The following is a 16,571-nucleotide window of genomic DNA, read 5'->3' on the forward strand; positions in this document are numbered from 1 at the left end:
CCTCTGCAGGTCAACCTGTATTAATCTGTATGATGACTGATACTGTTCTTCCTCTATGACATCCTCTGCAGGTCAACCTGTATTAATCTGTATGATGACTGATACTGTTCTTCCTATATGACATCCTCTGCAGGTCAACCTGTATTAATCTGTATGATGACTGATACTGTACTTCCTATATGACATCCTCTGCAGGTCAACCTGTATTAATCTGTATGATGACTGATACTGTACTTCCTATATGACATCCTCTGCAGGTCAACCTGTGTTTCGATCAGTTTGTCTACAAGCTGGCTGATCAGATATTTGCCTACTACAAGATTCTAGCTGGAAGGTACGTGGACTATATCAACGAGAGGTCGATTAGTAACCTAAATACTAGAGGTCGACTAGTAACCTAAATACTAGAGGTCGACTAGTAACCTAAATACTAGAGGTCGACTAGTAACCTAAATACTAGAGGTCGACTAGCAACCTAAATACTAGAGGTCGACTAGCAACCTAAATACTAGAGGTCGACTAGTAACCTAAATACTAGAGGTCGACTAGTAACCTAAATACTAGAGGTCGACTAGTAACCTAAATACTAGAGGTCGACTAGTAACCTAAATACTAGAGGTCGACTAGTAACCTAAATACTAGAGGTCGACTAGTAACCTAAATACTAGAGGTCGACTAGTAACCTAAATACTAGAGGTCGACTAGTAACCTAAATACTAGAGGTCGACTAGTAACCTAAATACTAGAGGTCGACTAGTAACCTAAATACTAGAGGTCGACTAGTAACCTAAATACTAGAGGTCGACTAGTAACCTAAATACTAGAGGTCGACTAGTAACCTAAATACTAGAGGTCGACTAGTAACCTAAATACTAGAGGTCGACTAGTAACCTAAATACTAGAGGTCGACTAGTAACCTAAATACTAGAGGTCGACTAGTAACCTAAATACTAGAGGTCGACTAGTAACCTAAATACTAGAGGTCGACTAGTAACCTAAATACTAGAGGTCGACTAGTAACCTAAATACTAGAGGTCGACTAGTAACCTAAATACTAGAGGTCGACTAGTAACCTAAATACTAGAGGTGAGGTCGACTAGTAACCTAAATACTAGAGGTCGACTAGTAACCTAAATACTAGAGGTCGACTAGTAACCTAAATACTAGAGGTCGACTAGTAACCTAAATACTAGAGGTCGACTAGTAACCTAAATACTAGAGGTCGACTAGTAACCTAAATACTAGAGGTCGACTAGTAACCTAAATACTAGAGGTCGACTAGTAACCTAAATACTAGAGGTCGACTAGTAACCTAAATACTAGAGGTCGACTAGTAACCTAAATACTAGAGGTCGACTAGTAACCTAAATACTAGAGGTCGACTAGTAACCTAATACTAGAGGTCGACTAGTAACCTAAATACTAGAGGTCGACTAGTAACCTAAATACTAGAGGTCGACTAGTAACCTAAATACTAGAGGTCGACTAGTAACCTAAATACTAGAGGTCGACTAGTAACCTAAATACTAGAGGTCGACTAGTAACCTAAATACTAGAGGTCGACTAGTAACCTAAATACTAGAGGTCGACTAGTAACCTAAATACTAGAGGTCGACTAGCTAACTAAATACTAGAGGTCGACTAGCAACCTAAATACTAGAGGTCGACTAGCAACCTAAATACTAGAGGTCGACTAGCAACCTAAATACTAGAGGTCGACTAGCAACCTAAATACTAGAGGTCGACTAGCAACCTAAATACTAGAGGTCGACTAGCAACCTAAATACTAGAGGTCGACTAGTAACCTAAATACTAGAGGTCGACTAGTAACCTAAATACTAGAGGTCGACTAGTAACCTAAATACTAGAGGTCGACTAGTAACCTAAATACTAGAGGTCGACTAGTAACCTAAATACTAGAGGTCGACTAGTAACCTAAATACTAGAGGTCGACTAGTAACCTAAATACTAGAGGTCGACTAGTAACCTAAATACTAGAGGTCGACTAGCAACCTAAATACTAGAGGTCGACTAGCAACCTAAATACTAGAGGTCGACTAGCAACCTAAATACTAGAGGTCGACTAGTAACCTAAATACTAGAGGTCGACTAGTAACCTAAATACTAGAGGTCGACTAGTAACCTAAATACTAGAGGTCGACTAGTAACCTAAATACTAGAGGTCGACTAGCAACCTAAATACTAGAGGTCGACTAGCAACCTAAATACTAGAGGTCGACTAGCAACCTAATACTAGAGGTCGACTAGCAACCTAAATACTAGAGGTCGACTAGCAACCTAAATACTAGAGGTCGACTAGCAACCTAAATACTAGAGGTCGACTAGCAACCTAAATACTAGAGGTCGACTAGCAACCTAAATACTAGAGGTCGACTAGCAACCTAAATACTAGAGGTCGACTAGCAACCTAAATACTAGAGGTCGACTAGTAACCTAAATACTAGAGGTCGACTAGTAACCTAAATAACTAGAGGTCGACTAGTAACCTAAATACTAGAGGTCGACTAGTAACCTAAATACTAGAGGTCGACTAGTAACCTAAATACTAGAGGTCGACTAGTAACCTAAATACTAGAGGTCGACTAGTAACCTAAATACTAGAGGTCGACTAGTAACCTAAATACTAGAGGTCGACTAGCAACCTAAATACTAGAGGTCGACTAGCAACCTAAATACTAGAGGTCGACTAGCAACCTAAATACTAGAGGTCGACTAGTAACCTAAATACTAGAGGTCGACTAGTAACCTAAATACTAGAGGTCGACTAGTAACCTAATACTAGAGGTCGACTAGTAACCTAAATACTAGAGGTCGACTAGTAACCTAAATACTAGAGGTCGACTAGCAACCCTAAATACTAGAGGTCGACTAGCAACCTAAATACTAGAGGTCGACTAGCAACCTAAATACTAGAGGTCGACTAGCAACCTAAATACTAGAGGTCGACTAGCAACCTAAATACTAGAGGTCGACTAGTAACCTAAATACTAGAGGTCGACTAGTAACCTAAATACTAGAGGTCGACTAGCAACCTAAATACTAGAGGTCGACTAGCAACCTAAATACTAGAGGTCGACTAGCAACCTAAATACTAGAGGTCGACTAGTAACCTAAATACTAGAGGTCGACTAGTAACCTAAATACTAGAGGTCGACTAGTAACCTAAATACTAGAGGTCGACTAGCAACCTAAATACTAGAGGTCGACTAGCAACCTAAATACTAGAGGTCGACTAGTAACCTAAATACTAGAGGTCGACTAGTAACCTAAATACTAGAGGTCGACTAGTAACCTAAATACTAGAGGTCGACTAGTAACCTAAATACTAGAGGTCGACTAGTAACCTAAATACTAGAGGTCGACTAGTAACCTAAATACTAGAGGTCGACTAGTAACCTAAATACTAGAGGTCGACTAGTAACCTAAATACTAGAGGTCGACTAGTAACCTAAATACTAGAGGTCGACTAGTAACCTAAATACTAGAGGTCGACTAGTAACCTAAATACTAGAGGTCGACTAGTAACCTAAATACTAGAGGTCGACTAATTATGATTTTTCAACACTGATACTGTTTATTGGAGGACCAAAAAAAGCCGATACCGATTAATCGGCTAATTTAAATAAAATAAAAAAGTATATATTTGTAATAATAACAATTACAACAATACTGAATGAACAATGAACACTTTTATTTTAACTTAATATAACACATAAATAAATAATGAAACATGTTCAATTTGGTTTAAATAATGAAAACATAAATTGTTGGAGAAGAAAGTAGAAGTGCAATATGTGCTATGTAAGAAAGCTAACGTTTCAGTTCCTTGCTCAGAACATGAGAACATATGAAAGCTTGGTGGTTCAATATTCCCAGGTAAGAAGTTTTAGGTTGTAGTTATTATAGGACTATTTTTCTCTATAACATGTGTATTTCATATACCTTTGACTATTGGATGTTCTAATGGGCACTTTAGTATTGCCAGCCTAATCTCAGGAGTTGATTGGCTTGAAGTCATAAACAACGCTGTGCCTCAAGCATTGCCAAGAGCTGCTGGCAAACGCAGTAAAGTTTGAATGAATGCTTACAAGCCTGCTGCTGTCTACCACCGCTCAGTCAGACTGCTCTATCAAATATCAAATCATAGACTTATTTATAACATAATAAACACAGAAATAGGAGCCTTTGGTCATTAATATGGTCAAATCCAGAAACTATCCTTTTGAAAACAAAACATTTATTCTTTCAGTGAAATACAGAACCATTCCATATTTTGTCGAACGGGTGGCATCCATAAGTCTAAATGTTGCTGTTACATTGTCCAACCCTTCTATGTATGTCATAATTATGTAAAATTCTGGCAAATTAGTTTGCAATGAGCCAGACGGCCCAAACTGTTGCATATACCCTGACTCTGCGTGCAATGAACGCAAGAGAAGTGACACAATTTCACCTGGTTAATATTGCCTGCTAACCTGGATTTCTTTTAGCTAAATATGCAGGTTTAAAAATATATAATTCTGTGTATTGATTTTAAGAAAGGCATTGATGTTTATGGTTAGGTACATATGTGGAAAGATTGTCCTTTTTTCGGCAATGCTCTTTTGTTAAATCATCCTCCGTTTGACAAAGTAGGCTGTGATTCGATGATAAATTAACAGGCACCGCATTGATTATATGCAACGCAGGACATGCTAGATAAACTAGTAATATCATCAACCATGTGTAGTTAACTAGTGATTATGATTGATTGTTTTTTATAAGATAAGTTTAATGCTAGCTAGCAACTTACCTTGGCTCCTTGCAGCCACAAGGTCCTTTTGACGCTGCACTCGCATAACAGGCAGTCAGTCTGCCATGCAGTTTCCTCGTGGAGTGCAATGTAATCAGCCATAATCGGCGTCCAAAAAGGCAGATTACCGATTGTTATGAAACCTTGAAATCGACCCTAATTAATTGGCCGATTAGTCTGTCGACCTCTAGTATCAACTGTTGAAAAACAAGCACTTGAATCGCTCAGAGACAAGAAGGGCCTCTAACTGTTTAGTCCACCAGCCACTGTCAGGTAGATCTTCTTACATTGTTCTTGAAAATGTTTGGGCCGGAAACTAAAAAACAAACACAATTGATGAGCATTCTTTGTAAAGTTTCTATAAAATAGACATTCTTACCCGCCAATGCCAAAATTGGCCCACATTGTACGAGTGGCGGATGTTAATTTTCTAGAGGCGAGACTCTGATTGGAACATGTGTCAGATAAAAGCTTGATTCCTTGTGTTGCTCAGTCTGTTGCTGGACAAGCGTCTGAGAGCGGACTGTAAGAACCAGGGAGCCAACATCCCCTGGCCTGCGTCCAACCGCTACGAGACCCTGCTGAAACAGCGCCATGTACAGGTAACCCTCTGACCCCTGACCCCTAACCCTACCAACCACTACGAGACCCTGCTGAAACAACGCCATGTACAGGTAACCCTCTGACCCCTGACCCCTAACCCTCCAACCACTACGAGACCCTGCTGAAACAACACCATGTACAGGTAACACCTGACCCCTAACCCTCCAACCGCTACGAGACCCTGCTGAAACAACGCCATGTACAGGTAACCCTCTGACCCCTAACCCTCCAACCGCTACGAGACCCTGCTGAAACAACGCCATGTACAGGTAACCCTCTGACCCCTGACCCCTAACCCTCCAACCGCTACGAGACCCTGCTGAAACAACGCCATGTACAGGTAACCCTCTGACCCCTGACCCCTAAACCTCCAACCGCTACGAGACCCTGCTGAAATAACGCCATGTACAGGTAACCCTCTGATCCCTGACCCCTAACCCTCCAACCACTACGAGACCCTGCTGAAACAACACCATGTACAGGTAACCATCTGACCCCTGACCCCTAACCCTCCAACTGCTACGAGACCCTGCTGAAACAACGCCATGTACAGGTGGCCCCTGACCCCTAACCCTCCAACCACTACGAGACCCTGCTGAAACAACGCCATGTACAGGTAACCCTCTGACCCCTGACCTCTAACCCTCCAACCGCTACGAGACCCTGCTGAAACAACGCCATGTACAGGTAACCCTCTGACCCCTGACCCCTAACCCTCCAACTGCTACGAGACCCTGCTGAAACAACGCCATGTAGAGGTAACCCTCTGACCCCTGACCCCTAACCCTCCAACCGCTACGAGACCCTGCTGAAACAACGCCATGTACAGGTAACCCTCTGACCCCTGACCCCTAACCCTCCAACCGCTACGAGACCCTGCTGAAACAACGCCATGTACAGGTGACCCCTGACCCCTATAACCCTAACCACTACGAGACCCTTCACTGTGGTAATTCAATGATTCTTCTTCTTCTGGCATTCTCTGCAAATAAATAAATAAATAAATACGTACATACATACATACCACAATTAATGCACCTGTGGAACGGTCGTTAAGACACTAACAGCTTACAGACGGTAGGCAATTAGGGTCACAGTTATTAAAACTTAGGACACTAAAGAGGCATTTCTACTGACTCTGAAAAACACCAAAAGAAAGATGCCCAGGGTCCCTGCTCATCTGCATGAATGTGCCTTAGGCATGCTGCAAGGAGGCATGAGGACTGCAGATGAGGCCAGGGCAGTAAACTGTGAGACACCTAAGACAGCACTACAGGGAGACAGGACGGACAGCTGATCTTCCTCGCAATGGCAGACCACGTGTAACAACACCTGCACAGGATCAGTACATCCGAACATCACACCTGCGGGACAGGTACAGGATGGCAACAACAACTGCCCGAGTTACACCAGGAACGCACAATCCCTCCAGCAGTGCTCAGACTGTCCACAATAGGCTGAGAGAGGCTGGACTGAGGGCTTGTAAGCCTGTTGTAAGGCAGGTCCTCACCAGACATCACCGGCAACAACATTGCCTATGGGCACAAACCCACCGTCGCTGGACCAGACAGGACTGGCAAAAAGTGCTCTTCACTGACGAGTCGCGGTTTTGTCTCACCAGGGGTGATGGTCGGATTCGCATTTATCATCGAAAGAATGAGCGTTACACCGAGGCCTGTACTCTGGAGCGGGATCGATTTGGAGGTGGAGGGTCCATCATGGTCTGGGGTGGTGTGTCACAGCATCATCGGACTGAGCTTGTTGTCATTGCAGGCAATCTCAACGCTGTGTGTTACAGGGAAGACATCCTCCTCCCTCATGTGGTACCCTTCCTGCAGGCTCATCCTGACATGACCCTCCAGCATGACAATGCCACCAGCCATACTGCTCGTTCTGTGCATGATTTCCTGCAAGACAGGAATGTCAGTGTTCTGCCATGGCCAGCGAAGAGCCCGGATCGCAATCCCATTGAGCACGTCTGGGACCTGTTGGATCGGAGGGTGAGAGCTAGGGCCATTCCCCCCAGAAATGTCTGGAAACTTGCAGGTTCCTTGGTGGAAGAGTGGGGTAACATCTCACAGCAAGAACTGGCAAATCTGGTGCAGTCCATGAGGAGGAGATGCACTGCAGTACTTAATGCAGCTGGTGGCCACACCAGATACTGACTGTTACTTTAGATTTTGACCCCCCCTTTGTCCCCCTTTGTTCAGGGACACATTATTCAATTTCTGTTAGTCACATGTCTGAACACTGTCATGTTCAGTTTATGTCTCAGTTGTTGATTCTTGTTATGTTCATACAAATATTTACACATGTTAAGTTTGTTGAAAATGTAACGCAGTTGACAGTGAGAGGAGGTTTCTTTTTTTGATGAGTTTACATTTTTGTATGACTGCACGACTCTTCCTAACAGTCCTGGGTTGTGTCTGTCTGTCATGTTGGTTCCTCTCCTCTCTCTAGCTGCTGGGTCGTTCCATAGACCTGAACCGTCTGATCACCCAGAGAGTGTCTGCTGCTCTCTACAAGTCTCTGGAGCTGGCCATCAACCGCTTTGAGAGCGAGGACCTCACATCCATCGTGGTACGACCTGCTTTAAGTGTGTCTGTGTTATTTATTGACTGTACACTGTGTAACAGGAACGAGAAGGTCTGATTGGACATCATCCGTATGACCCACAAGCTGTCTTCTCCTCCTTCCTTGTAACAGGAACTAGAAGGTCTGATGAACATCAACCATATGACCCACAAGCTGTCTTCTCCTCCTTCCTTGTAACAGGAACTAGAAGGTCTGATGAACATCAACCGTATGACCCACAAGCTGCTGTCTAAGTTCCTGACGCTGGACAGTATGGACGCCATGTTCCGGGAGGCAAATCACAATGTCTCCGCCCCCTACGGACGCATCACACTCCATGTCTTCTGGGAACTCAACTACGATTTCCTCCCCAACTACTGCTACAACGGATCTACTAACAGGTAACACAACTACACACAACTACGGCTACAACTACACACAACTAATACTACACAACCACTGCTACAACGGATCTACTAACAGGTAACACAACTACACACAACTACTGCTACAACTACACCCAACTACTGCTACAACTACACACAACTACTGCTACAACTACACACAACTACTGCTACAACTACACACAACTAATACTACACAACTACACACAACTACTGCTACAACGGATCTACTAACAGGTAACACAACTACACCCAACTACTGCTACAACTACACACAACTACTGCTACAACTACACACAACTACTGCTACAATGGATCTACTAACAGGTAACACAACTACACACAACTACTGCTACACACAACTACTGCTACAACTACACACAACTAATACTACACAACCACAGACAACTACTGCTACAACTACACACAACTACTGCTACAACTACACACAACTACTGCTACAACGGATCTACTAACAGGTAACACAACTACACACAACTACTGCTACACACAACTACTGCTACAACTACACACAACTACTGCTACAACTACACCCAACTACTGCTACAACGGATCTACTAACAGGTAACACAACTACACACAACTACTGCTACAACTACACACAACTACACACAACTACTGCTACAACTACACACAACTACTGCTACAACGGATCTACTAACAAGTAACAACTACACACAACTACTGCTACAACTACACACAACTACAACTAGACACAACTACTGCTACAACTAGACACAACTACTGCTACAACTACACACAACTAATTCTACACAACCACACACAACTACTGCTACAACGGATCTACTAACAGGTAACACAACTACACCCAACTACTGCTACAACTACACACAACTAATACTACACAACTACACACAACTACTGCTACAACGGATCTACTAACAGGTAACACAACTACACACAACTACTGCTACAACTACACACAACTACTGCTACAACTACACACAACTAATACTACACAACCACACACAACTACTGCTACAACTACACCCAACTACTGCTACAACTACACACAACTAATACTACACAACTACTGCTACAACGGATCTACTAACAGGTAACACAACTACACACAACTACTGCTACAACTACACACAACTACACACAACTACTGCTGCAACAGATCTACTAACAGGTAACACAACTACACACAACTACTGCTACAACTACACACAACTAATACTACAACTACACACAACTACTGCTAAAACTACACACAACTACTGCTACAATGGATCTACTAACAGGTAACACAACTACACACAACTACTGCTACAACTACACACAACTACTGCTACAACTACACACAACTAATACTACAACTACACACAACTAATACTACGCAACCACACACAACTACTGCTACAACTACACACAACTACTGCTACAACTACACACAACTAATACTACAACTACACACAACTACTGCTACAACTACACACAACTACTGCTACAATGGATCAACTAACAGGTAACACAACTACACACAACTACTGCTACAACTACTGCTACAACTACACACAACCACTTATAGCTACACACAACTACTGCTACACACCTACACACACACACAACTACTGCTACACAACTACACACACACACAACTACTGCTGCACAACTATTGCGACAACGAACAGGGAATTAGAGCCAATCAGAAATCTCAGTGTATCACACCATCATTTCTCATTTTCTAAATGGTGACATTTGGAACATTAGCATTTCCACCTTTTCTTGTTAATAGCAGAGGGGGTTATGAAGGATTTACACCTGTTAACAGCAGAGGGGGTTATGAAGGATTTACACCTGTTAACAGCAGAGGGGGTTATGAAGGATTTGTACCTGTTCTTGTTAACAGCAGAGGGGGTTATGAAGGATTTACACCTGTTACCAGCAGAGGGGGTTATGAAGGATTTACACCTGTTCTTGTTAACAGCAGAGGGGGTTATGAAGGATTTACACCTGTTCTTGTTTACAGCAGAGGGGGTTATGAAGGATTTACACCTGTTAACAGCAGAGGGGGTTATGAAGGATTTACACCTGTTAACAGCAGAGGGGGTTATGAAGGATTTACACCTGTTACCAGCAGAGGGGGTTATGAAGGATTTACACCTGTTCTTGTTAACAGCAGAGGGGGTTATGAAGGATTTACACCTGTTCTTGTTTACAGCAGAGGGGGTTATGAAGGATTTACACCTGTTAACAGCAGAGGGGGTTATGAAGGATTTACACCTGTTAACAGCAGAGGGGGTTATGAAGGATTTACACCTGTTCTTGTTTACAGCAGAGGGGGTTATGAAGGATTTACACCTGTTCTTGTTTACAGCAGAGGGGGTTATGAAGGATTTGTACCTGTTCTTGTTTACAGCAGAGGGGGTTATGAAGGATTTACACCTGTTCTTGTTAACAGCTGAGGGGGTTATGAAGGACTTCTTCATTACATATCAGAGCAGTCTGTCTGACACGTGTACAGCTAGCTGTGATGAGGATGTTTCATCTGATGTAGTCAGAAATCCGAGGGGGGGGGGTAGAAATCAGCTGGATCCCTGATGGGGGAGAGAGAGGGGGGGGGTAGAAACCAGCTGGATCCCTGATGGGGGAGAGAGAGGGGGGGGGTAGAAACCAGCTGGATCCCTGATGGGGGAGAGAGAGGGGGGGGGGGGGTAGAAACCAGGTGGATCCCTGATGGGGGAGAGAGAGAAGGGGGTAGAAACCAGGTGGATCCCTGATTGGGGAGAGAGAGAGGAGGGGGTAGAAACAAGGTGGATCCCTGATGGGGGAGAGAGAGGAGGGGGTAGAAACCAGGTGGATCCCTGATTGGGGAGAGAGAGGAGGGGGTAGAAACAAGGTGGATCCCTGATGGGGGAGAGAGAGGAGGGGGTAGAAACCAGGTGGATCCCTGATTGGGGAGAGAGAGGAGGGGGTAGAAACCAGGTGGATCCCTGATGGGGGGTAGAAACCAGGTGGATCCCTGATGGGGGAGAGAGAGAGGGGGTAGAAACAAGGTGGATCCCTGATGGGGGAGAGAGAGGAGGGGGTAGAAACCAGGTGGATCCCTGATGGGGGGTAGAAACCAGGTGGATCCCTGATGGGGGAGAGAGAGGGGGGGGTAGAAACCAGGTGGATCCCTGATGGGGGAGAGAGAGGAGGGGGTAGAAACCAGGTGGATCCCTGATGGGGGGGATAGAAACCAGCTGGATCCCTGATGGGGGAGAGAGAGAGGGGGTAGAAACCATGTGGATCCCTGATGGGGAGAGAGAGAGGGGGGGTAGAAACCAGGTGGATCCCTGATGGAGGAGAGAGAGAGGGGGGGGGGGTAGAAACCAGGTGGATCCCTGATGGGGGAGAGAGAGGAGGGGGTAGAAACCAGCTGGATCCCTGATGGGGGGGGGGGGTAGAAACCAGCTGGATCCCTGATGGGGGAGAGAGAGAGAGGGGGGGGTAGAAACCAGGTGGATCCCTGATGGGGGAGAGAGAGGAGGGGGTAGAAACCAGGTGGATCCCTGATGGGGGGGATAGAAACCAGCTGGATCCCTGATGGGGGAGAGAGAGAGGGGGTAGAAACCATGTGGATCCCTGATGGGGAGAGAGAGAGGGGGGGTAGAAACCAGGTGGATCCCTGATGGAGGAGAGAGAGAGGGGGGGGGGGTAGAAACCAGGTGGATCCCTGATGGGGGAGAGAGAGGAGGGGGTAGAAACCACTGGATCCCTGATGGGGGGGGGGGGGTAGAAACCAGCTGGATCCCTGATGGGGGAGAGAGAGAGAGGGGGGGGTAGAAACCAGGTGGATCCCTGATGGGGGAGAGAGAGGAGGGGGTAGAAACCAGCTGGATCCCTGATGGGGGGGAGAGAGAGAGGGGGTAGAAACCAGCTGGATCCCTGATGGGGGGGGGGGGGTAGAAACCAGCTGGATCCCTGATGGGGGAGAGAGAGAGGGGGTAGAAACCAGCTAGATCCCTGATGGGGGAGAGAGAGATGGGGGGTAGAAACCAGGTGGATCCCTGATGGGGGGGGTGGGTAGAAACGAGCTGGATCTCTGATGGGGGGGGGGGGGTAGAAACCAGGTGGATCCCTGATGGGGGGGGGTAGAAACCAGGTGGATCCCTGATGGGGGAGAGAGAGGAGGGGGTAGAAACAAGGTGGATCCCTGATGGGGGAGAGAGAGGAGGGGGTAGAAACCAGGTGGATCCCTGATTGGGGAGAGAGAGGAGGGGGTAGAAACAAGGTGGATCCCTGATGGGGGAGAGAGAGGAGGGGGTAGAAACCAGGTGGATCCCTGATTGGGGAGAGAGAGGAGGGGGTAGAAACCAGGTGGATCCCTGATGGGGGGTAGAAACCAGGTGGATCCCTGATGGGGGAGAGAGAGGGGGGGTAGAAACCAGGTGGATCCCTGATGGGGGAGAGAGAGGAGGGGGTAGAAACCAGGTGGATCCCTGATGGGGGGGATAGAAACCAGCTGGATCCCTGATGGGGGAGAGAGAGAGGGGGTAGAAACCATGTGGATCCCTGATGGGGAGAGAGAGAGGAGGGGGTAGAAACCAGGTGTATCCCTGATGGGGGGTAGAAACCAGGTGGATCCTGATGGGGGAGAGAGAGGGGGGGTAGAAACCAGGTGGATCCCTGATGGGGGAGAGAAAGGAGGGGGTAGAAACCAGGTGGGTCCCTGATGGGAGGGATAGAAACCAGCTGGATCCCTGATGGGGGAGAGAGAGAGGGGGTAGAAACCATGTGGATCCCTGATGGGGAGAGAGAGAGGGGGGGTAGAAACCAGGTGGATCCCTGATGGAGGAGAGAGAGAGGGGGGGGGGGGTAGAAACCAGGTGGATCCCTGATGGGGGAGAGAGAGGAGGGGGTAGAAACCAGCTGGATCCCTGATGGGGGGGGGGGGGGTAGAAACCAGCTGGATCCCTGATGGGGGAGAGAGAGAGGGGGTAGAAACCAGCTAGATCCCTGATGGGGGAGAGAGAGGGGGGGTAGAAACCAGGTGGATCCCTGATGGGGGAGGGAGAGGAGGGGGTAGAAACCAGGTGGATCCCTGATGGGGGGGATAGAAACCAGCTGGATCCCTGATGGGGGAGAGAGAGAGGGGGTAGAAACCATGTGGATCCCTGATGGGGGAGAGAGAGGGGGGGTAGAAACCAGGTGGATCTCTGATGGAGGAGAGAGAGGAGGGGGTAGAAACCAGGTGGATCCCTGATGGGGGGGATAGAAACCAGCTGGATCCCTGATGGGGGAGAGAGAGAGGGGGTAGAAACCATGTGGATCCCTGATGGGGGAGAGAGAGAGGGGGGTAGAAACCAGGTGGATCTCTGATGGAGGAGAGAGAGAGAGGGGGGGGTAGAAACCAGGTGGATCCCTGATGGGGGAGTGAGAGGAGGGGGTAGAAACTAGCTGGATCCCTGATGGGGGGGGGGTAAGAAACCAGCTGGATCCCTGATGGGGGAGAGAGAGGAGGGGGTAGAAACCAGGTGGATCCCTGATGGGGGAGAGAGAGGAGGGGGTAGAAACCAGGTGGATCCCTGATGGGGGGATAGAAACCAGCTGGATCCCTGATGGGGGAGAGAGAGAGGGGTAGAAACCATGTGGATCCCTGATTGGGGAGAGAGAGGAGGGGGTAGAAACCAGGTGGATCCCTGATGGGGGTAGAAACCAGGTGGATCCCTGATGGGGGAGAGAGAGAGGGGGTAGAAACAAGGTGGATCCTGATGGGGGAGAGAGAGGAGAGGGTAGAAACCAGGTGGATCCCTGATGGGGGGTAGAAACCAGGTGGATCCCTGATGGGGGAGAGAGAGAGGGGGTAGAAACCATGTGGATCCCTGATGGGGAGAGAGAGGGGGGGTAGAAACCAGGTGGATCCCTGATGGAGGAGAGAGAGAGAGGGGGGGGGTAGAAACCAGGTGGATCCCTGATGGGGGAGAGAGAGGAGGGGGTAGAAACCAGCTGGATCCCTGATGGGGGGAGAGAGAGAGGGGGTAGAAACCAGCTGGATCCCTGATGGGGGGGGGGGTAGAAACCAGCTGGATCCCTGATGGAGGAGAGAGAGAGGGGGTAGAAACCAGCTAGATCCCTGATGGGGGAGAGAGAGATGGGGGGTAGAAACCAGCTGGATCCCTGATGGGGGGGGTAGAAACCAGGTGGATCCCTGATGGGGGGGGGGGTAGAAACGAGCTGGATCTCTGATGGGGGGGGGTAGAAAACCAGGTGGATCCCTGATGGGGGGGGGGTAGAAACCAGGTGGATCCCTGATGGGGGAGAGAGAGGAGGGGGTAGAAACAAGGTGGATCCCTGATGGGGAGAGAGAGGAGGGGGTAGAAACCAGGTGGATCCCTGATTGGGGAGAGAGAGGAGGGGGTAGAAACAAGGTGGATCCCTGATGGGGGAGAGAGAGGAGGGGGTAGAAACCAGGTGGATCCCTGATTGGGGAGAGAGAGGAGGGGGTAGAAACCCGGTGGATCCCTGATGGGGGGTAGAAACCAGGTGGATCCCTGATGGGGAGAGAGAGGGGGGTAGAAACCAGGTGGATCCCTGATTGGGGAGAGAGAGGAGGGGGTAGAAACCAGGTGGATCCCTGATGGGGGGTAGAAACCAGGTGGATCCCTGATGAGGGAGAGAGAGGGTGGGTAGAAACCAGGTGGATCCCTGATGGGGGAGAGAGAGGAGGGGGTAGAAACCAGCTGGATCCCTGATGGGGGGGTAGAAACCAGCTGGATCTCTGATGGGGGAGAGAGAGAGGGGGTAGAAACCAGCTAGATCCCTGATGGGGAGAGAGGGGGGGTAGAAACCAGGTGGATCCCTGATGGGGGAGAGAGAGGAGGGGTAGAAACCAGGTGGATCCCTGATGGGGGGATAGAAACCAGCTGGATCCCTGATGAGGGAGAGAGAGGGTGGGTAGAAACCAGGTGGATCCCTGATGGGGGAGAGAGAGGAGGGGGTAGAAACCAGCTGGATCCCTGATGGGGGGGGGGGGTAGAAACCAGCTGGATACCTGATGGGGGAGAGAGAGAGGGGGTAGAAACCAGCTAGATCCCTGATGGGGGAGAGAGAGATGGGGGGTAGAAACCAGCTGGATCCCTGATGGGGGGGGTAGAAACCATGTGGATCCCTGATGGGGGGGGGGGGGGTAGAAACGAGCTGGATCTCTGATGGGGGGGGGGGTAGAAACCAGCTGGATCCCTGATGGGGGGGGGGTAGAAACCAGCTGGATCCCTGATGGGGGAGAGAGAGGAGGGGGTAGAAACCAGGTGGATCCCTGATGGGGGAGAGAGAGAGGGGGGGTAGAAACCAGGTGGATCCCTGATGGGGGAGATAGAGGGGGGGGGTAGAAACCAGGTGGATCCCTGATGGGGGAGAGGGGGTAGAAACCAGGTTGATCCCTGATGGGGGAGAGAGAGAGGGGGTGTAGAAACCAGCTGGATCCCTGATGGGGGAGAGAGGGGAGGGGGTAGAAACCAGGTGGACTTGTTTTAAGTTCTTAATCAACCATTATGAAATGTATTCCTGTCTCTCTCCCTGTCGTTGTGAGGGCTCTCTGTGGTTAATGGAAAAATATTTATTATTAATGGGAATATCCAATCTCTCTCTTCTCTCTAGGTTTGTCCGCACGGTCCTGCCCTTCTCTCAGGAGTTCCAGAGGGACAAGCCGCCCAACGCCCAGCCCCAGTACCTGTACGGGTCAAAGGTCAGTATAACCCTACCCAGCCCCAGTACCTGTACGGGTCAAAGGTCAGTATAACCCTACCCAGCCCCAGTACCTGTACGGGTCAAAGGTCAGTATAACCCTACCCAGCCCCAGTACCTGTACGGGTCAAAGGTCAGTATAACCCTACCCAGCCCCAGTACCTGTACGGGTCAAAGGTCAGTATAACCCTACCCAGCCCCAGTACCTGTACGGGTCAAAGGTCAGTATAACCCTACCCAGCCCCAGTACCTGTACGGGTCAAAGGTCAGTATAACCCTACCCAGCCCCAGTACCTGTACGGGTCAAAGGTCAGTATAACCCTACCCAGCCCCAGTACCTGTATGGGTCAAAGGTCAGTACAACCCTACCCAGCCCCAGTACCTGTATGGGTCAAAGGTCAGTCTAACCCTACCCAGCCCCAGTACCTGTACGGGTCAAAGGTCAGTATAACCTTACCCAG

At 48.3% G+C, this 16,571-nt stretch overlaps 1 protein-coding gene across 4 annotated transcripts in view; it reads left to right on the forward strand.

Annotated features, from left to right (window-relative positions):
- The window catches only part of LOC109886001 (cytoplasmic FMR1-interacting protein 1 homolog), a 132,158-nt gene that overhangs the window by 96,190 nt on the left and 19,397 nt on the right, over nt 1–16,571 (forward strand). For all 4 annotated transcript variants that reach the window (XM_031822269.1, XM_031822270.1, XM_031822271.1 and 1 more), the window contains 5 exons: nt 258–334; nt 5,307–5,415; nt 7,877–7,996; nt 8,192–8,391; nt 16,024–16,111. In XM_031822269.1, coding sequence (XP_031678129.1) covers nt 258–334; nt 5,307–5,415; nt 7,877–7,996; nt 8,192–8,391; nt 16,024–16,111 — 594 coding nt within the window. The remainder of the gene's footprint in view (nt 1–257; nt 335–5,306; nt 5,416–7,876; nt 7,997–8,191; nt 8,392–16,023; nt 16,112–16,571) is intronic.

This window comes from Oncorhynchus kisutch, linkage group LG4 (genome assembly GCF_002021735.2).
Source record: "Oncorhynchus kisutch isolate 150728-3 linkage group LG4, Okis_V2, whole genome shotgun sequence".
NCBI lineage: Eukaryota > Metazoa > Chordata > Actinopteri > Salmoniformes > Salmonidae > Oncorhynchus > Oncorhynchus kisutch.